The following is a 24,500-nucleotide window of genomic DNA, read 5'->3' as shown; positions in this document are numbered from 1 at the left end:
CCTGTGTTTGCCACTGATAATTATTTTAATACCTATATTAGCACAGAGATTTGCTTTTTTAATATTCCTTTATTTGGCATTTGTGTGGGAGACTCCTGTTGTCAGGCAGCAGATTTGGGTAATCGCCCTCGGGCTCCATCCTCATTCTATTTAATATAATCTTGAAGACCTATGTTAATTTTTAAGGACTATGCCTCTTAATATTTCCATGAACACTGGTACTCAAGGTAGCTGGGGGCGATTTTATTGAAAAAATCACACACTTTCAATAGATCGCAGCGAGGGAGCTGCTCTGCTACGCACAAAACCCTGACCCAGAATAAGGTCGTCTATGAAAAATTTAGCAGAAGGAAGGGGAATAATATTGTAATTTTTTTAAAAACATTTTTGTACTATATATGGATAGTCTTCAAATGTCACTGACTTTTTCTCTCTAGAACATAGCTAAGTAAATGGTGTGATTTTAAGCTTCCTAAGCATCAATATTTAAGTGATTGTTGGTGTTTTTGTAACAATTAAATTTCCTTCTATTGATTACTACATTGATATATGCTCCTGGGATAAGGGATACCCCTTCTATAAAGTAAATGGCCAGCTACACTTATTATTTGTTCTTTGAAAATTAATTATCTGGAGGTTAGATTTTGTCACCTAACACACAAACCAGTAAACCAGTGGTTCCCAAACGGCGGCTGTCCATTGTATTTGCATGGGTGGGAGAGGGGTTGGTGTCAGGGGATTGCGATGAGCGGGGGGACTGCTTTTACTGTAAAGCAACAGACAGTGACTCCTGAGGCTGCCTGTTGCAGAATGGGGTCCTGCAACGCAGTGCATTGTGGGAGATCAGTCAGGAAGTGTCTGATTTGAGGAACGATGTTGCAGAACGGCACTGACTATCTCAATTAAAGGTAAGTAAGAGGCAGGGCCATGGAGAGGAGCAAATGGAGAGACTGAAAGGACAATGGGTAAGAATAGCCGCTTTTTTCTCTTATTTAAATACTTACCTTATTTTGACCCAACTACTTAAAAAAACAGGACTGCTTGGTAATTATTTTGTCTTAGGGGTGCCTTGATAAAATTATTGAGCCCCTAAGGGTACCTCGAACTGAGAGAGTTTGGGAACCACTGGCGTAAACTGTTATATATTTAGTGAAGATTTTATTTTCCAGGTACCGTATATACTCGAGTATAAGTCGACCTGAATATAAGCCGAGGTACCTAATTTTACCACAAAAAACTGGAAAAACGTATGGACTCGAGTATAAGCCTAGAGTGGGAAATGCAGCAGCTGGTAGTAATCCCTCCCCTGGTAGTGCCCCCAGTAGTAATACCCCCCCTGGTAGTGCCCCCAGTAGTAATACCCCCCCTGGTAGTGCCCCCAGTAGTAATACCCCCCCTGGTAGTGCCCCCAGTAGTAATACCCCCCCTGGTAGTGCCCCCAGTAGTAATACCCCCCCTGGTAGTGCCCCCAGTAGTAATACCCCCCCTGGTAGTGCCCCCAGTAGTAATACTCCCCCCTGGTAGTGCCCCCAGTAGCAATATCCCCCCCTGGTAGTGCCCCCAGTAGCAATATCCCCCCCTGGTAGTGCCCCCAGTATTAATCCCCCCCTGGTACTGCCCCCAGTATTAATCCCCTCTTGGTACTGCCCCCAGTAGTAATACCCCCCCCTGGTACTGCCCCCAGTAGTAATACCACAGACTGTGTCACAGAGACACAGTCTGCACCGCGGCCCGCATGGTACGCTACTCAGCTGCGTACCATTCGGGCATCACTCGAGTATATGCCGAGGGGGTGCTTTTTCAGCATAAAAAATGTGCTGAAAAACTCGGCTTATACTCGAGTATATACGGTAAGTTCTTTGAACAATCTCAGATTTAGCTTAGAGCAGTGTCACATGACTTGTTCTCATCCAGCAGAAAAATACTTCTATTTCACAGTATTTTTCAAGCTTGAAGTAATGTTGCCTGAAAGGCTTCACGTAATGACCAAATTTATGAGCAGCTGTCTAATTGCTTCTTTCACAGGTGCAGAAAAAAAACTTCAAAGACAGTTTTGCTGAAATGGTGTTGCTGCAAGCCCTAAATGCTGCTCGCAGCTTCTGTAGGGTTTGCATCAACAATCAATAGGGCCAATTCTGCGCTTTGACGACGTTGAAAATATAGGCAATGTATGGGGGTTGGCGTTTGCTGTTTCAGACCAAACAATTATCTGAATTAGTGAATGAGGATTTCCAACATATTGGATTTTGCCGACCAATCGTGGCACTAGATTGGGAGTGTATGGTAACGATCAGCTGATAGAGTAATCACTGGAAAATATTGTCAATGTATGGACACATCGGTGTATCAAAGAATCCGTTAATTTGGAGAAAATAATGTGGGGTCAGGGAAATCTTTTATCGTGATTGTACAGATGTGTCCTTGCTTATCTAGCCTCATTACGCCATGGAGCGCTATATGCCTGACGTGAGTAACCCTATAAAAGATAAATCAAGCGCTTGAAATTGGATAGTGTAACAAATGTGTAGCACAATACCTGTAAAAAAAGAAGGTGGTTAAATGATGTTTATAGCCATTTTTGTAAATTTGTAGGACAAGCAGTGTATGGGATTCCGCCGGTTCAGTGTCCATGCGGTGGAAGGTAGCACTCGTAACTAACTTTCCCTAACTTTGCTTACCTTCCAATCTTCACGGCAGCGTTCCCGGCTGGTTCCCTTCACGTGTATGTTCACTCCGTCTTCCGCTTACTGCAGTGTAGGGATAAACGATCCGTCTGTTTGGTGTTGTGGTGCTGGAGCGTGTCCTTCACGAGTGCTGTGTCCAAAGCACACGTGAAGGACAGGCTCCAGCACCGCAACAGCAAACAGACTGAGTGAACATACACGTGAAGGGAACCAGCCGGCAACGCTGCCGTGAAGATTGGAAGGTAAGCAGAGATAGGAAAGTGAGTTACGAGTGCTACCTTCCACCGCACGGACACTGAACCGACTTATATCTGAACCCCATACACTGCTTGTCTTACAAATTTACATAAGTGGCTATAAACATCATTTAACCACCTTCTTTTTTTATAGGTATTGTGCTACACATTTGTTACAATATCCAATTTCAAGCGCTTGATTTATCTATGGTTTTAAAAAAAATTTGAACAAGCAGCTTTCGTTTTTCTTTCATATATACCTCTTTAGCGCAGTAATTATAACACTAATACTGACGTGCCTAACCCGCCAAGTCCCATGCGACCAAAAATACATCTAAGTAGCAATGCGTTGTGACTAGGAAATTTTGTTTGATCTGTGACACTGTGTGCGACTGAGACTGTAAATGGAACTTGGTGTGGAAAAAAGCTGCAACTGCTGCATTGTAGCACTTCGTATGCAGGATGAGAGACTCAGTCGCACACTGATATACAAGTGTTGCATATCTAATTAATCAGCAGTCTCCTGGTGCATCCTAGTCGCATTGCATTGTGACTCATTTTGTGCAAAAAAGATGCCCGACGCTAGCAGACTTTCACTGGACCAGGTGCACCTAGAGGGGCTGTTTGGTGTGACTACAGCAAAGACTAATGAGGACACCTCTGCAGGTGTTGGTGTAGGAAAAAACCCTGACCAACTTTGTTCTTTGAGCATTTTTATTATGGACAGACAAATGGTCTGGATTCAATTAGCCTTGATGGGCTAATTAACTGCAATGCAGTGCCCGGGGCTGTTCAGTTACAGCCTACGGCGAAGGTTACTTTCACCACCTCCTGAGTTTCGAACAGAAATCCGCGTTAAGTCGTTTTATTTTAGTCTGGCACATAATTTTAAAGTAGGTTTTTTTTCATGTGACTAGTGCAAGAGAATTTACAAATACTTTTCTTCTTCAGGGTCCATAGGGCTCCACAGGGAAACATTGGGGTGTAGGTGGAACCTGAAGGTCCGGACACAAATAGCAAAGCTTTTCAATAACCGGATGCTCCTGTCCTTCCCCCTATACTCCGCCCACAGCCTGAGGGCACTACAGTTTCGTTGGTGTCCGGCAGTAGCTGGACCACCATTATACCAGGGGGCTGAATTAAGCAGCCCAAGCTTTAATTTTCTGATTTAATTTACTTTTTATTTTTTACTAAACGGGCAAGCAGCTCCGGACGTCTGTACTGCCGCCCTATCAACCCTCCACAATGCCGTGACACCAAGCCTGTGCTAGGTATTCCCGGCGGGGCTCTGAGGGGACTAACTAGGAGGCTCGGGTCTCTGGACCCCAGAGTGCAGCCCGGAATCCAGGGGACAAGTAAAGTGGATCCCCGTTCGCGGGGTCCCGCGTTTTAGTGCAGTCTTGCCTCCGGTCTCGGGAGGCAGACCAGAGACGCTGATGTGGACACTAGCTCGCCCACTACTCCACTAGACCACCAGGGCATAATGATACTGGCGCAGAGGCATATTATAAAGGGCAGGGGACCCGGTGGTTAACATCAGCCAGGGGATAAGGCGCTTCCCCTGCTGCCCCAGCTCAGGACGCCTTTCCACTGCGGTATTGGTGTTCTCTGAGCTGCTCCTCCCTCACCCTCCGTCCCCTCAGAGACACGTGGCAGCCATTTTAGGCAAGCAGATCTCCGGGAAACGCTGGGTCCGGTCTCCCTGTATAACTCTCCCACAGGCCAGGTTATACAGTGCTGTATCCTACCAGCCGCTGTGGTCTGTGTAGTTGATCTTAGTGCACATTGCAGACATGTAATGTTTTTTTCTGCGTTTGTATGTGACTTGTTCTAGCACTAATCTCTATTTTCAATACTGTCAGTTTATACCTGTCCCCTTTTTTCTACCATATCCTGACATACTAAGGTATTGTTCATTGTACCTCACATCTGCTATTTAAGGTTGAGGACTATCACATACTATATAGCACGGTTGCACACTACACTGTGCCATATATAATGCGGTTGCACACTACATTGTGCCATATTACACATATTGCAAGGTGTTTATTGCACTGCATCATACTGTGTATTCTATTATTCTTGTGACTGTCTGGCAGAGGAAAGAATAACAAGCAGCCCTATGCTGCTACTTCTACTCTGATAGCTTGTAAGTCCTGCTCTGTGGACTTAGCCACAGAGGACCTCATTGAGGATGATCTCTGTATTAATTGTTACACAGCCCCAGGCCCATCAGCTCGGTGTATCTCCCTCAGGACCCACCCTGGGCTGCCTTTTCACAAATGCTGGCAGAACTTGTGGACCAAGTAGCAGTCCCCATGGTAGCTCCACCAATGGGATGGCCACATCAGGTACCCCCTCCAAATCTTTTACCTTTCCCATGGATAGACGTACTGTCTACCTCTGTACAGACTTTGGCTAATACTTCTATGGTTTTTCAGCAAATGCTGCAAAAAGATAAACCGTTACTTACTAGGCCTACTAAACGTACTATGATATCTTCACCATCCACAGTTATCTGATTCTGAGATATCATCTAGGGAGGCAGAAGACGCAGATCTCTCACTTTGACTCTGTCTCAGGAGAAGAGGATCCACCTTCTTAACTATATATACCTGCTCTTGTAAAAGCTGTTAAAACTATTCTACAAATAGAAGATGATGAACCTGCTCCTAAGGTCATTGAGAAAGTGGTGGCAATGCAACTGGAAACCCACCTGTCTACCCATGATATTTATGATCCATTCCAGTCAGGATTGAGGAGAAGACATAGCACTGAAACAGCCCTGGTATGTGTGCTTAATGATCTCCTGATGGCAAGAGACAGAGGTGATTGTTCAATCTTAATACTTCTGGATCTCTCAGCAGCATTTGATTCTGTGGACCATGTGATTCTAATTGAGCGCCTGAAAAATTTCTGTGGACTGGATGGCACAGTCCTTAGCTGGTTCAAATAATTTCTCAATGGCAGGTCACAGAGTTTCTTCTGGAGTAAACTCTCCATCACCAGTGCCACTTCCATGCGGTGTCCCACAGGGTTCTATACTATCTCCCATGCTTTTTGCAGTATACATACTACCATTGGGTGAAATAATCAGACGTCATGGCCTGGTCTACCACGCTATGCAGATGATACATAACTGTACCTGTCCTTTGCTCCAGGTACAAAGGACCCAATAACAACCCTAAATGGCTGCTTAGCTGAGCTTCAGGAGTGGATGAGTGCCAGTTGGCTGCTACTGAACCCTGATAAAACAGAGGTCCTTATGATAGGTCACAGGACAGGGCTTACAGCATAGCCAACCAACAGGACTTACGCTTGGGAGTTCAGAATTACAAAACACTAAACGTGTGGAATCTTGGTGTTGTCCTGGATCGTGGCTTGACACTTAAACATCAGGTATCAGCCACAATCAAATCCTCATTCTTTCATCTGAAGAACATAGCCAGAATCAAGCACTTAATTCCCTCAGAAGATCTGCCTAAAGTCATACATGCATTTATATCATCACGCCTAAACTACTGCAACGCCCTCTACCTCGGTCTCCCAGCAAAAGAATTACACCGTTTGCAGATGGTACAAAACGCAGCTGCCAGGCTATTAACCAACCAGCCCCGTTCCAGCCACATAACACCCATTCTCTACTGCCTGTCAGATGGCGAATTGTTTTCAAGATTGGCTTACTAACTTGCAAAGCCCTTCATGACCATGGCCCAGGATACCTGAAGCAGCTTCTGATTCCTTATTGTCCCACTCGATTGCTGCGATCCGTTGACGAAGGACTATTTACAGTACCTAGAATCTCACGGAATTTGTCTGGGGGTCGAGCTTTCAGTTTTGTGGCTCCAACCTTTTGGAACTCACTTCCCCGCACAGTTCGAGAGGCCTCCACTCTAGAATCCTTCAAAAATATACTCAACTCAATTATTCACCCAAGCATTTCAATATTGTCCCTTGTTTAAGCTTATTTAGTATTTTGTACTGTAAATGTAAAGCACTTTGAGTCCTTTAGGAGAAAAGCGCTATATAAATAAAATTAATTATTATTATTATTATATGGATTCCACAAGAAGCCAGCTAACAAACACTCTGGCCAGATGGACTTGCATGACTACCTCACAGGCTTACATGCAGACAGGCCTTCCTGTGTCGACTACAGTCTCTGCTCATTCTGCTCGCTCTGTGGGTCCCTCATGGGCAGCCCAGCGTGGCGCCTCAGCTGGTCTTCTGTCCACACCTTTCTTTGGATCTATGCCTTTGATACATTTGCCTGTCGGGATGCTTCCTTCGGACGTAGGGTTCTCCTATCAGCTCAGGAGCGTTCCTGCCCTTGAACAACTGCTTTGAGACATCCCCATTGTCTCCCAGGATACTCCGGTCCTTCCTTCTATACCCCGCCCACAGCCTGAGGGCACTTTAGTTTTGTTAACAAGCCCAAGGCAGGAGCAGGATAGGAGAGAAAGAAAAATGGTACACTGGGGAATCACACTCACACAGTCTTCCTTCTCACCTATTCTGCTCCTGCCTTGGGCTTGTTGACAAAATTGAAGTGCCCTCAGACTGTGGGCGGGGTATAGAGGGAAGGACCGGAGCATCCTGGGATAGAAAATCTTTGCTGTTGGTGTCCGGTTCTTCAGGTCTCACCTACACCCCAATGTCTCCCTGTGGACTCTATGGACTTGGAAGAAAGAGAGTTAACCAAGGTAAGTTTTACCATAACTCCCATGTGAATGCTTTAGATATTAGCCTGGTGGTCCTTAACATAGTTATTAGGTAGTCAGAGCAGAAAGTTTGCTTCTGTGACACCATCTAAATAATACCTAGTAATTTAAACAGGGAGTCCTGGAATTTTCAGTATTTTTAAATGCTAACGCTGCTTCGTTTCACCTCATATTACAAAGCTGCAGACATCTCTTGTGTAACCATACTTATGTGTGAGATTTATAAAGCAGTGCACATGTAATCATTAAAACGGGAAATAATATTTGGAAGCTTACAAACATCTTTTGGGGACCTGCCAACTGAAGGTCTACACAGCTCTATTGATCTAGTTTTACTAGATAGGTTTTTAGTTCTAGATATCTGATGTACAAATAGCATCAGTCTCATTTCAGACTGGTTTAGATGGGGTTTTAATTTCTACTGTAGTTCTTTAAATTAAATTTAATATTTTACTAGTTTCTGTGATTTAAAATGAACTCTTGTGTGTAATTAGATTAGAATTACTTATTCACCTGCTTATTATAGAATATTTTTTGTACTTCTAACAGCTATAAGATTTGATAGCTTCCCTATTACCCATCATTTGCCAGTCCGAAAGGGAAGCCTGTCTGAGTTTGGCACACAAAAATAGGTACATTCATTTATTACCCCATATCCATTACCACAATTGGCATCCAAATAAAATACTAAATATAACAAGATAAAACAGATAACATTTTCATCTGGGATGTGTTTGAGATACAAACCCTAGCTTATTATGAAAGGGTTTGAAGAGGAACTGTCTCACTCATTTACATCAGGTAAGCACCACATCTCTCTCATCGATGGTCTGATGGCGATAGTGAATGGTTTTTCCTCACAATCGATGAGAGGCCAAACTCAAGATGGTGCGTGCTGGTCCCCACTATGCACATTCGTGCTTCTGTCTGCGCATAGACAAACCATTCATGGCTCAACCATTGTTGGTTTCCTTTTGATGGTGAGAAACCATTGTCTGCAGAGCAATCGATTGTCATCCCTAGGGTGAGGAGGAAGCCTCTCCATAGATGGCATTGCTGGCAGAGGGGCTCCAGGCAGGGAGTACTGCACCCTCTGCTGGAGGTTGGGCCAGCCCTTTGTTTGCCTTAGCTATTATTTACTCTTGAACAAGAGAAAACTGAATCTAGATGGATTACTTATATTTCAGAAGGTGAAGGTTACCTTTCTCTTCCCACAGTCTCTGCTGCAGAGCTCAATACTTCATACGATGATGAGCGTAGCACACAATATTTTCCAGAATATCTGTCTGAAGGTGTTACTTCTGGCTGATAATAGGTGATCTATAAAATGTTTATGTAATGCTTGCCTATATGTTGTTGTCCACTAGTTACAGCCCCCTCCATATAGTAGCCATACGATTATAGCTTTTACACTGGCTACTATTTGGATGTAGATATCAGGATGTGTAAACTTTTGTGTCATCAATTATGTCAGGATTTATATCTAGTTTTACTATTGATTGTTACTTCTTGTTAAGGTAAAAATGTAGTAACCCATATTGTTTTTCATGTAAAAAGCATATTTTTGTGGTGGTAACATATTGTACCTTAACTTGTGACACGTAGATAGCTGCCCCTATGGAACAGTGTATTTGTCACCTCCACCTGATACTAGCTGGAGAAGGTAGGTGTATCCGCTTTATAATTCTTAAATGCATTTTGGTTAAGTAACCCGGAACAAGATGGTATCATTTGGAAGAGGACCCCCTCAAGTATGTATACATTGATGTCTGCTAGTGTGGTTGGAAGCTGATCATACACACACACATAAGGGTCCTCTATAGACTGCATGCCTGATAATAAACCGATCAATTGTCCTCAAATTGGTTGTACTGTAGCATGTAGTGTCCGCTAAGGCACATGGGGCACAGTTTGCAAAAAAATAAATAAATGCTTTTTGAGTCCATAATTTAAATTTATGCTATGATTATCAGCATCAACAACAGATACATTCTCTAATGCAACATTTTGTGGTAATTATTTCTTTAATTTTTGGGGGATAGGAGTCAAATTTAACTCTTAAAGAAGAGACTTTGGGGAAGAAAGCAATTTAGTCTGACATTGACATTCTTTTAAATCATATTGTCAAGGTTTTTTTTTTTTCTTAGCCAATGGATTATTTTCCTCAGTGAAACAAATTTATAATTAGAAATGTACTGTCAGAGGACAGTAAGATGATTATTGTGGCTTTTACTAGTGCACACAAGTATGTTTTATTATTTTCTTTAAAGAAACTTCATTATCTGGCATAACACAATATTTTGGGGCATATGCAATTGGGGGCTAGGTTTAGCAAGGTAAGAAACCTTGTGCCCAATTTTGGGTTACCGTAGTTATGCGTGCTCCCGTTACCCGTGGTATCCAATTTTTTTTTAAAAAGTGGTTGCATGGTTTTCAGAGCTGAAAAAAAAATAAAAATACTTAAGTGTCCGTGGATCTCTGGTGGTCTCCGCAGCTCCCGGTGGCCTCCCCTCCATCTTGTTACTGGGGAGGGGGCTGCTGGGAGATGTAGTTCTCCCAGTGCTGGCTACAGGAGGGAGGGTTGCGCGCACACACTTACAAACACTCACACACCTGCAAAAGACCCAGCTCCTGACACTGGATGCAGAAGATACTGCTTCGTAAGGTGAGTAATTAAGGACTAATTTATTTAATTGGAAACTTTCAATTGCTTAATTAGCCCTCAGGGAGGGGTACTGCTGGGGTCCCAGAGCAAGACCTGCTGATTTTTCCTTATTAAAAATCAGACTTGCTCTGGAGGTGCTCAAAAAAAAAAAAAACCTCCCGGTGCTAAAAAAAAAATTAAAAACCCTGCACCTAATTGAATATGCCCTTTTATGTATATATCTACAATTAGATACCATATATATTTGGGCATTGACAATATTTTGGTTCTTTTTGCTGTTTCCCAAACAATATTGAAATTTATAAGTATATACAGGTTGAGTCTCCGATATCCAAAATGCTTGGGACCAGAGGTATTGTGGATAACGGAATAGTCCGTATTTCGGAATATTTGCATATCATAATGAAATATCTTAGGAATGGGACCCAAAAATGTGTTATATACACCTTATACACACAACCTGCTGGTAATTTTATACAATAATTTCAATAATTTTGTGGCTCAAACAAAGTTTGTGTACATACATAAAATTCAGTTGTTTCATATACACCTTATACACACAGCCTGAAGGTAATTTTATACAATATTTTTAATAATTTGTACCTTAGACAGTTTGTGTACATTGAACCATTAAAAATCAAAGGTTTCATTATCTCAGTCATGCCAAAAAAAAATCTCTATTTCTGAATATTACATATTTCGGAATATTTGGATAAGGGAGACTCAACCTGTAATGAATAGGGTTTTAAAGTGCAAGCTATAAGCTTTAATTTGAGGGTATTTATAGCCAAATTGGAGCAAGGGTTCAGGACTTACAGCTGTTTGATATGTCACCTCTTTTTCAAAGGACCAAGTGTAATTGGACCATTGACACAAAAGCTGTCTCATGGACAGATGTTGGCTATAACTTTATTATTTCTTTATCAATAAAGCAGGCAAAATGTCTGGAGTTGATTCCAAGGGGTAAATTTACGAAGAATCGTGTTTGGGCGAGATTAAATTCGAACAGGTTCCCATAAACACGCGAGTTTTCCCAGACCAAACTCACAAATTTAACAAGAAGTGAGTTTTGCAAAATTGTGTGTCGTGCGAGTGTTTGGCAAAGCATGTGCGAGAATGGATGTGTTTATAAAACGCACACGAGAATGCATGCATCATCCTAGAAACATGTTCTGATTGAAGCAGTCACGTTATATACACACTGCCCAAGCATATAAAATGCCACAAATAGCCCAAACTTTGAGGGTTTTGTTGGTTAGATGTTGCAGATGGATAGTGAGGAGTCTGTTTAATGGTGTAGGAGAGTTTTTGTTTAGAGGAATAGATTGCTGCTTGGTATGTGGAAATTGTTTTGTGCTTATTTGTCTCGTCAAATATTTGTTTGTCTAATTTTTTTGTCTTTCTTGATTGTTTTTTCTTTTGTCCTGTCAGTGTCACTTTTTTTGGGTGTTTGTATAGGGAGGGGGATGGGAATATGTCCAGGGCAGAGGAGAGGCAAGAAGAGAGTGAGGTGGAATAGTTGCATCTCAAGAGGCCCTATTAAGTAGTGCAGGCAGCAGTAATGATGCGCCAAGGCAGAGGGGCAAGATGAAGATGGGGCACAATGTGAAATTCTCTGTGGAGGAGAACATGGTCCTTGTGCAGGAGGTCATGAAATCCCAGCACGTACTGTTTGGACAAAAGGCTGCCAGCACATTGACGCAAGAATGCCATATCACCCAGAACATAGCATGCCTGCAGGACTAAAAAAAAAAAAAAAAAGAAGCTGCCCTGACTGCATAACACTGTAACTCCTGGCTAAGGAAGCAGATTCAGGTATCCATTAGTGGCTGAAATGCCATCATTACCTGAGTTAGTCTGAGAGTTGTCAGTTGTCTGGATATCCCAGTCAACATTCTCATGTACCTGAGTTAGGTACATGAGAATGTTGACTGGGATATCCCGACAACTCACAGACTAAAAATTACCAGTAGCCAGAAAGTTCAACACAACCAGAAGCTTATGCGGGCCTGAGAGAGAGTGGGAACATGCTGTGTCAGAGTGTAGGTCCAGTTTGACTTGGTCATACAGATGTAATATGTTGTTACACTTCAGCCGGAACATCTGTATGACCTCGCCATCGGCCAGTGCGTTCAGGTTCAAACGCCTCCTAAAAAAAAAACGTGCACTGTGCAGCTTTTGTAATACATGCATTACCTCCTGGGCCTGCTCAGTTTTTTGCTCCTGGTTGTTTTCAGCCTGGTGGTAGAGCCTCACAAATCCCAGCTAGATGCAGTGAATAGCAATTGTAGTATATCCTGCTATTTTTCCTTCACACTAATCAATGCTGCTCATTTAGCCCCTTTTAATAGGGATCTTCATTGTTTTCCCACTAATTGGATGTGTTCACAGGTGTTTCACGTTGCAAACACTCACCTCAGGAGGTAGTCTATTTGAAAAATATGAGATATGGTAAGACCTTACCTTTGTTATCTCTATTTCTACGAAGTCCATAGGGTTCCACAGGATACCTTGGGGTATAGGTGATGACGTCAGGCATCGGGCACCATAGAGTTAAAGCTTTCAGCCTCCCAGGATGCACTAGGGTCCCCCTCCTATACCCCGCCCCCGAGCCAAGGCATCTCAGTTACGTACCAAGCCATAGGCCGGAGAAGGAAGAGAGAGAAAAAGATCTGGACACACACAAGAATCACATTCTCACCAAAGGGAGACTGACAAACCGGTGACCAGAGCAAAGCCCATATGCAGTACAGGTGTGACAGGGCGGGAGTCCTGTGGAACCCTATGGACTTCGTAGAAATAGAGATAACAAGGGTAAGTTCTTACCATATCTCATATTTTCTACTTCAGGGTCCATAGGGTATCCACAGGATACCTTGGGGATGTCCCAAAGCAGTATCCTTTAAGGGTGGGGACGCTCCAGTGCTGAAAGGAGAATCCGCCGCCCGAAGGAAGCATCCTGAGAGGCAAAGGTGTCAAACGCGTAATACCTCACAAAGGTATGGACCGAGGACCATGTGGCAGCCTTGCAGATCTGGACTGCAGAGGCACCACGTTGAGCAGCCCACGAAGGACCCACAGACCTAGTGGAATGAGCCCTCACAGAGGATGGAACCGGAAGGCCTTCATGAAGATAAGCTTCTGAAATGGCCATACGGATCCAGGCTGCCAAAGTCTGCTTTGAAGCAGGCCAACCCTTTTTATGGAAGCCATAGAGGACAAACAAGGCGACCGACTTCCTAAACGAAGAAGTGCGGTCAACATAAATCCTCAAGGCCCGCACAACGTCCAAAGTGGCCTTACCCACTGAAAGATCAGGTGAGTTAAAAGCCCGCACAACGATTTCCTTGTTGATGTGAAAACTTGAGACAACTTTAGGAAGGAAACCAGGACGAGTGCGCAGCACCGCCCTGTTCCTATGAAAAATCAGAAAAGGGGGTCTACAGGAGAGAGCCCCTAAGTCAGAAACACGTCTGGCCGAAGCAATGGCCAGAAGGAAAATTGTTTTAGCTGTCAGCCATTTGAGGTCCACTGAGCCCAGTGGTTCAAACGGCGGTCCCTGGAGAGCCCTCAGTACCACAGCTAAATCCCAAGGCGCCACCAGTGGAACAAAAGGTGGCTGAATTCTGAGAACACCTTGCATAAAGGTGCGCACATCAGGGATTGCATCAATCCTATGATGGAACCAGACGGACAGGGCAGACACCTGCACCTTCAGAGACGCAAGGAGAAGCCCATGGTTCAGTCCCGCCTGCAGGAAGGCTAACACTCTAGACAGACGGAACTCCCGAGGGGCATAACCTCTCGGTCGACACCACTGGAAGAACGTATGCCACACTCGATGGTATATCCTTGCAGAGGATGGTTTCCGAGCCCGTAGCATTGTTTGCACTACAGAGCTGGAAAACCCCCTGGACCTTAACATGGCCGTCTCAACAGCCACGCCGTCAAAGACAGCCGAGTCAGGTCCGGGTGAAGACAAGGACCCTGTGACAGGAGGTCCGGTCGTAACTGCAACCGCAGAGGAATGTCCACGGACAGACCCTGGAGGTCTGAGAACCAGTGCCTCCAGGGCCACGCGGGAGCTATCAACAGGAGCGTCCCTCCTTCCTGTTTGAATTACCCGCGGAAGACTGGAAACCGGAGGAAACAGATAAGCAAACCGGAACGTCCACTGGACGGACAGAACATCCACCAGAGACGCCTTTTCGTCTCTTGTGCGAGACCCGTACACCGGCAACTTGCCGTGACGCCATGAGGTCGATCTCTGGAAGACCCCACCTGTCCACCAGAAGTTGAAAGACGTCCTGGTGCAGAGACCATTCCCCCGGATGAACGTCCTGGCGACTGAGAAAGTCCGCCTCCCAGTTTAGGACTCCCGGGAGGAAGACTGCTGATATGGCCGGAAGATTGCTCTCCGCCCAAACCAGGATCCGGGACACCTCCACGAGAGCCGCCCGACTTAGTTTCCTCCTTGCCGATTTATGTAGGCTACAGTGGTAGCGTTGTCCGACTGGACCTGCACTGGGTGACCTTGGAGAACCCGATGTGCCTGCTGGAGAGCATTGAAAACCGCTCAGAGTTCCAAGATGTTTATTGGAAGCTCTGTTTCCGCTCGAGTCCACCTGCCCTGGAACAAGTGTGGACCCGTGACTGCTCCCCAGCCCCGAAGACTGGCGTTCGTTGTCAACAGGACCCAATTCGCCACCCAGAACGGACGACCCTTGTTGAGATGGGTCGTCTGCAACCACCAGGTTAGAGACAGGCGAACCTCCGGAGTGAGCACCATTGTCTGTGATTTTAGAGTCTGAGGCAGTCCATTCCATTTGGACAGGATCAACTGCTGCAGAGGTCTGGAGTGAAACTGGGCATATTCCACCATTTCGAATACTGAGACCATGGAGCCCAGTAACTTCATCGCCGAGTGTAGAGACGCACGGCGACTCTGCAGACAACTGCGCACCCTCAACTGCAAGACCGAGATCTTTTCCCCCGTAACAAAGATCCTTTGCTGTCCGGAGTCCAATAAGGCTCCGAGGTGCAGAATCCTCTGGGATGGGATCAGGGTGGACTTCTGCCAGTTTATCAACCAGCCGTGCCGTTGCAGTACCGCAATGGTCAGGTTCAAATGACGTAGAAGGAGCTCTGGAGATCCTGCCACCAACAGAAGGTCGTCCAAGTACGGTAACATGCGGACTCCCTGCAGCCGCAGAGAAGCTGCCATAACCGCCATCACCTTGGTGAATACACGTGGTGCTGTCGCCAGCCCAAAAGGTAATGCCCGTAACTAAAAGTGGTCGTTGCGGATTGCAAACCTGAGAAACTGTTGATGGCGTAAAAGAACAGGGACATGCAGGTAAGCGTCCTGTATATCCAATGACACCATGTAATCCCCAGGTTCCAGCGCCAGAATGATGGACCGTAGGGTCTCCATCCGAAACCTCGGCACCCGCAAAGACTTGAGTGCTTTGAGGTTGAGGATCGGACGATACGACCCATTGGGTTTCTGCACCAAAAACAGATTGGAATAGAAACCCTGACCCCTCTGGGAGAATGGAACAGGCACTATAACTCCAGCCTGGAGCATATTGTGCAAGACTTTCCGCAGTTCCACTGCTTTGTTCCGGTCTGATGGAAGACCCGTGGTGAAGAATCGGGACGGGGGCCTGTGCCGAAAGGAAAGGGCATACCCGTGAGAAACCACCTCGTGAACCCAAGTGTCTGGCGTGGTAACCGACCAACACTGGGCGAACTGCAGCAGGCGGCCTCCCACTTTGGGATCCCCCAAAGGGAGGCCCGGACCGTCAGGCCGCTGGCTTGTCATCTGGCTTAGGGGCCAGACGTCTGGTACTACAGGCCTGTTTCCGGGGCTTGGCCGATTTTTTGGGGCCAGCCTGTCTGGGAAAGGACTGAGTCTTAGGCCTACCCTGGGCCCTGTAAGGCCGAAAGGACAACCTACCAGAACTGGAAGGGACAGCAGCAGACGGAAGACATGCCGACTTGGCTGCCGCCAGTGTGGCTACGATTTTGTCCAGATCCGGACCAAATAGGACTTCTCCATTAAACGGCAAAGCTTCCAAGCCCTTCTTGGAATCAGCATCCGCCTTCCAAGATCGCAACCATAAGGTGCGTCGAGCAGCTACCGCAGCCGAAGAAATCCGAGACGCAAGGGTACTGACATCCAAGGCCGCTTCATTGATATAAGTGGCCGAATCCCAGATATTGCCTATCAACTCTGTCTGTTCAACCGAACAGTCGGAATCGAGAGAGGCCTCCAAAGTATCAGCCCAGCGCTCCATAGCTCTGGCTACCCAACAAATGGCCATAGCCGGCCTAGCTGCCTCCCCCGCAAGGGAATTAAAGGACTTTAGGCAGATCTCTACCTTACGGTCCGTAGAATCCTTCAAGGAAGACATGGAGGGAATGGGCAACGTAGCACTGCGGACCAGGCGTGTCACATGAGAATCCACCTGTGGAGGTGACTCCCACTTAGAAAAATAATTATCCGCAAACGGATAAACCACCGCCAAGCGCTTCTGAGGCTGATATCGTTTGCTAGGCTGTTTCCACGCCTCCTCTAAATGGTCCACTAACTGACCTGAAAGAGGAAACACTGTGGCGTCACCCTTAATATCCTTTAAAAAAGGCATATTTAGACTTGGACACTGGAGGATCTTCATCCTCAATCACTAAAACTGTGCGGACTGCCCGAATAAGTCCAGGAATATATACCTTGGACCTAGCGTCCGCCTCTTTAGTATGGAGAGGTTCCTGGTCAGAAAGATCCAGAATCTCCCCATCATCAGACGTCACGTCGTCATCCTCACAAGGAGCAGACAGAGACGCCACCGGCCGCTTATGTGGCCGCAACACAGACTCCCCTTGTAACACGTCCGACAAGTGCTGTACAGAACTTGTCAGCGAATAAACCCACGCAGGCTCCTGAGAGACTTGGGGAGGGCTATAAGGGAGACTGTGGGGTACCATCAGTTGTCTCTGGAAAACCTGCATGGGTGACGACACCACTGACTGCTGTGACAATCCCATCTGTGAGAGCGCAGGCTGCGGAGCTAACTGGCCCACAAGGGTTGTAAGTGCTTTGGCGAAACAAGCCCAGGGCGGCTCCTGTACCGGGGCCATGACAGTAATTGGCCGCGCCAATAAATAACACTGCCGACACCCACCCCTCCACGCTACCCTCCCCCTCCGCTATTGGTACCTTACATGTAGTACACTGAAGCTGGAGAGGAAAGTCACTTTCAGACATGATGGTAAGTATGTGACTCCTCACACTAATACTTTTAGTATAGCGTGAGACCACCCTGCAATCACCGCACCGCAAGGGATTTAGCGGAAAAAGATCAGGGACAGTGAAAAGGCTGACAGTAGAAATGAAAGTACAGGCAGCAGCGCTAGCAGAAGTCACATACAATGCAAAGAAAATTAATTCCTGCACTATCAGCGCTGTTCTCAACTACGCAGACAAGGAGCCTGGTAGGACACAGCGCTGCATACACTGACCTGAACCTTAATGGAGGAGAGGTATGCCGGGGGACCCAGACCTCGATGCCACCTTTCCAGGCTTCCAGCAGCGCTCACCATGCGTTCAGAGAAGATGGCCGCCGAGGAGCATAGAGGAGGCCGGCCTGGGGGAGGAGCGCTGCCACAGGCCCAGTCGGCGTGTGCAGAGAGGGCTGTGTGCAGCGGGGGAGGCGCCGGCTGTGAGACAGGGAAGGCGCGCTCCCCTGGCATGCATTTAACCCCTGGGACGCCACAGCGATACCGCTCAGCCGTGGTCCAGCTGTCCCAGGGGGGTAGTGGAAGCGCAGGTTAGTACCTGGCTCCACTCTGCAGCCAGTCCCCAGGGAGTCCCCTGCCTGGGGACTGTGGGCCATGTTCAGCAGGGTCCCACCGCGGGGCCCCGCTGCATACCTTGCTGTCCCCCTTATATCCGGCCATGGTCCCAAAACATCTGGGGTCACCGCTAGCTGTGACCCCAGACGCTTACCAGCATCCCCGTATCGGTACCGGCGGGGGTGTAGGGAAGACAGCATGGACGTTAGCACTGACTGTCCATGCTGTACTTCCAGATGTGCAGCAACAGCTGCATTGTAGAAAGCTTCAGGGGCTCTTCTAAGCCCCCCTCTTAACAGGTGCATCCGACTCCGGCCGGGCACCAAACTAAACTGAGATGCCTTGGCTCGGGGGCGGGGTATAGGAGGGAGACCCTAGTGCATCCTGGGAGGCTGAAAGCTTTAACTCTATGGTGCCCGATGCCTGACGTCATCACCTATACCCCAAGGTATCCTGTGGATACCCTATGGACCCTAAAGTAGAAAGTCTATTTTGTTGATAGTTTGGTATTTCTCATGCAAGTTTCAATTTGCGTGTTGAATGGTTTCCTATGGGAAGTACTTGTGAGTTTGGTCGATGTTGTATTTGGTCGTGTTTTGTAAACTGTTTTGATCGTTTCCTACATGTTCACACGGATTTGCCCTTGGTAAATTTGCCAGTCAGAAAAAAGGCTAAACTCGTGTGAGAATGCAATCTCGCCCAAACACGATTATTTACCCCCAAGTGTGGCATTTGAAGTTAGAAGATGTTGCTGTGAACCCACAATATGTGGTAAAAGGAGCTCTCAACACAAGTGAAAAAGGCCATGCTTAAGGTGCCCCCCCACACAGCGATCTTTTACACGATCTGGCCGATTCCGAGGCATTGGAACGACAGATCATGTAAAATATGGCCAAATCGTGAGTAAATCGTGAGTCCCCACTCACGATCACGATGCGATGCGCGCCCCCGAAGGTCGCACATCGCATTGTCAGATCTGCCGTGCAGTACGGCAGATCTGACAATCTTGGACACAATGCACTATAAAAACGTCTGGATGCAGGAGAGATTGTGTGAAGATTAGACAGCATATCGTGTGCTGAGCTGCCGGGGAGAGTTTCAAGGGAAATCGTAGACATTGGCTGATTGTAAGTATATCGGTATGTGTGTGGGCACCTTTAGGCTGCAAAAACAAACAAATCAAATCTATCAGAGAGTTAGCGACAACTGGAGAATTGGAGGGAGGCCTCCCTATGTCTCACTGGCCTGTGACTTTCAGACACAGGTCTCCTCTCCCAACATGCACTGTTTAGATACACAGGACTAGTAGTGTCTGCGCCTAGGGCAGAAGGATCTCCCCAAATACAAAACATGGATAACAAAAACATTCACACTATTACTCTTTCTCCCTTGCCATTCACTAATGGCAAAAATTCAATATTTCTCTTCACACTATATGCAACTAGCTGTGAGGCTATTATTCATCTATCAGTGCTGATGCCTGCTCTACTCTTAAGAATGTGAAGCTGCTGAAATGGTGTTGGTTCAGATCAATCCTGTAGATAACCGAATAACATACTTCTAGTGTACACACAACTTAAATTTGTAAATATGAGGACTCTGCTTTCATTTACCTAAGTTTTTAATGACATAATGAAAGGAAAGAAGAGATGCTGGACTGACAGTATTGATATAGGGTTAGTACTCTCTTGATGGATGGGGGTAGCAATCTCTAGGTGATAGTACTGCTCTATTGATGCATGAAATTAAAGAATCCATGGAATTAGGAGCGATGCTGGCTTAACTTCATCCCAGTGCTGTCTGGAAAGGACTGTTACCTCCTGTCCAACATCTGGAGCCAGCAAACAGAGATGAGAAAAAAGATGGGTGGGAGGGTGCTGAGAAAAAAGAAGCCTGTAACACCATTCAAGATAGCTACTGACCTGGCAAATGACTGGTCCAAAATACGATCTTCTAGTATTACCCAAATAATTAATCTTTACAATTTCAGAGAATTAAATTCTCAACTTAAATGTTGCAGCCTCCAAGGTTATTGTAATTATTGCAAAATAGCAAACTTAAAGTAATGAGCCCATCAAAAATGTACTTTTCATTTGTATTTTAAAATTTTTGATATTTGACTATAATATAGGTTTTGTTTAAAATTTTACACTAACAGTTTAAGGCCTCAATTTGAAACTTGGTATGGATTAACTAAAACCATCAGGGAAGTAAAACAAAGTATTTTAATATTTTAAACAATATTTTATATATAATAAATAAATATATATATATATATATATATATATATATACACACACACACATACATACAATATAATTTTTTTATCCATTTTTAAATGTTTGAGTCTTGTCTTAAAATGTACACTTCCTTTAACCCTGTCATTTGGTATGCAAAATTTAAAGCTATGTTCTGAACAAAATGTTTCCGAAGATATCTTATTCCTGGCCTGACAAAATAGTTTTTGTATACTTTTTAGTGCCAAAATTTGTAAACTTTTGTTGTTTTTAATACCTTTATAACTCAAAAAAAACTTTAAATTCAAGCTTTGTAGTCAGCTTTTAAATCCGTTAGTATACGAAGTGCATTAAAAAATGGGAACTCAAGAGGAAAAAAGTAATAAATTGCATGAGTTGTAATGACCCTTGGTGCAAAAATGTTTTACTTTCCATCTGTATATTTAAATACGTGGGTGATTCAATAGATGAGGTAATAAGGTAACAAGATCTCATTGCGTACATTTTTTTCAACTCGTAAGTATACGTATAATCCTTGGTACAGATTATTTTTCTGCACAGGCTCCATACTAGTCTAAACATTTGTTCCAATGGTACACCAAGGCATCTATCCCGAAATAGAAGAAATCCGTGTCAAGCACTTGAAGCCTGTACAAGGCGGTCAGTGTTCTCCCCAGAATTTTTTTCCAGCCAGGTGGCATCCAAAAGTAGCCGGGTGGGGGCCTTCGCAATTATGTGCGCGCCAGGAAAAGGGGTATCTCCCTTACCAATCCAGCCCGACATGTCTCCGGCTGCTCCCCCACTGGCTCTCAGTCAAAAGTGCCCCCTGTATTTGTGCCCTTTATACAGTGCCCCCTGTAGTTTTTCCCTTTATGCATTGCCCCCTGTAGTTTAGCTTTGCCCTTATGCAGGGCCCCCTGGCTTAAATAGTGTCCCTTATGCAGTGCCCCCAGGCTGGCTCCTTATGCAATGCCACCAGGTTTAAAGTGTCCCTTATGCAGTGCCCCCAGACTTAAATAGTGCCCCTTAGGCAGTGCCCCCAGACTGGTCCTGGCCCCAGCCCAGCACTTACCTTTACTTGCTGGCCACTCCATTTGCCTCGCGCTGACTGGATCTAACTAGATCCAGCAGGCGTGCGGGGCAGGCTCTTCACATCGCGGGTGACGTCATCCGCGCAGTGCATCACTGGGAACGCTTGCCTCTGAAGCGATCGGAGGCTTCTTTAGCCTCCGGTCACTTCAGAGGCCAGCGTTCCACAGCGGGGGTTGGTGGGGGAAAGTGCTAGGTGGTAGGCTGTTTCTGCCGAGAGATAAGCCCGCAGAAAACAGCCTGGGGAGAACACTGGCGGTTTTTCTGAACTTCACCATTGGTTACGAAACGTCTTCCACCCAGGACCAAAGAGATGGTTATCGTGCAGCCATACGATGCCTGTTCGCAGAAACCCGGGTCATTTTTGACGAATTGACCTCTGCAACTGACTTAATGTGTCACAATAGCGGACAGTATCTCCCTTGGTAAAGTAATTAACAAGAAGCACACCCTTGTGATCCCAAAACATGGTCACCATGACCTTCTTTGCTGATGGAGTTGTTTTGGATGTCTTTGAAGGTGGGGATGATGCGTGTTTCCATGTCATGGATGCTTTCTTAGTCACGTTTCATCGCTTGTAACAATACACTGCAGGAACTGCACTCCCTCCTCATTGTACCGCTTGAAGTGCTCAAGAGACAAACCCATCCTATTGGTTTTGTGAACTACTGTTAGTTGCTTCGGTACCCAGCGTGAACACTTTTTTTTCCTGTACCAGACTTGCTCATGAACGATGTTATGCACAGTACCCACTGACCACAGTATCAGACCTTCAATGCGGCACAAATTATCTCTGGTGGACGTGCTTGGCCGGCTGGATTGCTGCTCATGTTGAACGTATATTCTGCCGTTATCAAAAGCAGTGCACCAAACCCAAATCTGTTTCCTTGACATGATGTTATCACCGTACACCTCGACAAGTTGGCAGTGAATTTCAGCTGGTGATGTGCACTTTAGACACAGGAAGCTGATTACACTGCGCATTTTCTCCACCCCCAACGTCATAGTCCCAGCTGATGTTGGGACAGTATGACTGATATGAAGCGATATCTAATGGCTGTGATGGGAAGCAGTGGTCTACCTGCTCTGGACTGGTGGGAAATTACAATGAAATAGAGAGCAATACACAGGTGAGAGGTCTTATTGAAAAACCCTCGTAGTATATGTAGGAAAGAAGACAGCACTCTTAAACAGTTTCAATAAACCAAGTGTGTTTACTGTGCAACTCACTAGTTTGCACAGTAAACTCAGTTTGATTATTGCAACTTTTCCAGAGGGATGTCTTCTGTTTTTGCATACTCTAATTAGTGAGGTAATGCACTGTTGGTCAGCGTTAAGGCTTAGTTCTAAGTAATTGGTGTTCCAATTCATCCCAGATGTGTTTGACGGTGTATAGGTCAGGGACCGGTGCAAGCCAGTCAAGTTCTTCTATAACAAATAATTTTTATTTATATATCTCTTTTGAATGAGGCGTTGTCATGCTGAACAAAATTGGAAGCACACAATTCTTTAGAGTTTCATTGTATTCTGTACCATTAAGATTTCCTTTACTTGGGACTAAGTGGTCCTGACCAAACCATGAAAACAGCCCAAGGCCATTAATCCATCTACACCAAACTTTATAATTGAAAGTACACATCTGAGCAGGAATCGTTCACTTGGCATCTGACACAATCAGATTCCGCCTTCAGATTTCCAGATGGTGACGTGGTTTGTCACTCTAGAGAACGCGTTTCCACTGTTCAATGGTTCAATGTGTCTGTGCTTCAGTAATGTTTGGCATTTCACATGGAGATCTGAGGCTTGTATGTGGAAATCATGAAATTCCTAATGAGTTATTCCAGAATCATTTGGAACTAGGAAGTGAGTGTTGCGACTGTGGGCCTGATTAATTACGGATCGCGATTGCAGTTACGCTTATGCACACAGACCCAATGCGAAAATATGCTAATGTTAGCATTCGCTATGCCATCGCAGCACATCATCAGGACACTCACTTCCTCTTACATCAGTAATACCTTGCAAGTCTGTGAAAACATTGGTAACATTGAGTGCTATCGGAGACTCACACTTATTTACAACAGATCTGACCTTTAGACTTTACTCAAAATTTGCTAACCTCATCACATGCAGAGAAAGCTCAAGCTGCATATGCCATCGTAGTGACTAATTTATGCACATCCCTGTAATGCCGTTCAAACGCACTAACAGGCCTGCGTTTCCCCGACCACCCCCCATCCACACCCCCAAACGGTCACTTCCTGTCAATCACTCTGCAATGGGTCTGCTTGGTGACTGCGATCTCAGTGGAGCCTTTGCACATGCTCACTGCGATGTATGCGCAGTACGCAACAATTGGCCATCTGCGTGTGTAATCGCAATTGCGATCCGTAATTAATCAGTCCCTATGTGCTCAGCACTCCATTCTCCCATTCTGGGAGCCTGTGTGGCCTACTTCCCAGCTGAGCTCTTGTTGCTCCTAGACGTTTCCATTTCACAATAACAGCTGTTGCTGTTAACTAGAGAAGCACTAGCTGGGCACAGATTTGACAAACAGACTTGTTGAAAAGGTGGTATCCTAGACAGTGCCGCATTGAAAGTCACTGATCTCTTTGGTACATCCCATTTTACTTCTGTTTGTTCATGAGGATTGCATGATGATATGCTTGATTTTAGGCACCTGCTAGTAATGTTTGTGAATAAAATAACCAAACGCACTATTTATTAGAAGTAGTGTCCACGTACCATGTAGTGAGCATGTTTCTGTGCATATATTACAAAGAAGGAAAAATCAAGAAATGTTTTAGATGAAACTGTTCATACCCACAAAGCATAAATCCAGCACACATTTAGACAAGTGCAGTTCAATAAATAGCAAAAAAAAAACCAGTGTAACAGTATACTTAGCAGAAACGTTTCAAAGTAGCAAAAGGTGAACGCATCAGACTGACATTTGGTGCCTCTGCTGTGCCAAACACACCGTTTATATATAGAAAAGGGGGCCCTAGACTGCA

At 45.4% G+C, this 24,500-nt stretch overlaps 1 protein-coding gene across 2 annotated transcripts in view; it reads left to right on the top strand.

Annotated features, from left to right (window-relative positions):
- The window catches only part of CRTC1 (CREB regulated transcription coactivator 1), a 250,519-nt gene that overhangs the window by 113,817 nt on the left and 112,202 nt on the right, over positions 1-24,500 (top strand). For both annotated transcript variants that reach the window (XM_088468969.1, XM_088468968.1), the window contains exon 4: positions 9,243-9,304. In XM_088468969.1, the coding sequence (XP_088325095.1) occupies positions 9,243-9,304 (62 nt within the window). The remainder of the gene's footprint in view (positions 1-9,242; positions 9,305-24,500) is intronic.

Source organism: Taudactylus pleione, unplaced genomic scaffold (assembly GCF_031769625.1).
Source record: "Taudactylus pleione unplaced genomic scaffold, aTauple2 ptg000087l, whole genome shotgun sequence".
Lineage (NCBI taxonomy): Eukaryota > Metazoa > Chordata > Amphibia > Anura > Myobatrachidae > Taudactylus > Taudactylus pleione.
Note: the sequence above shows the minus strand (reverse complement) of the source record. Positions and strands in the feature narration are given on the sequence as shown.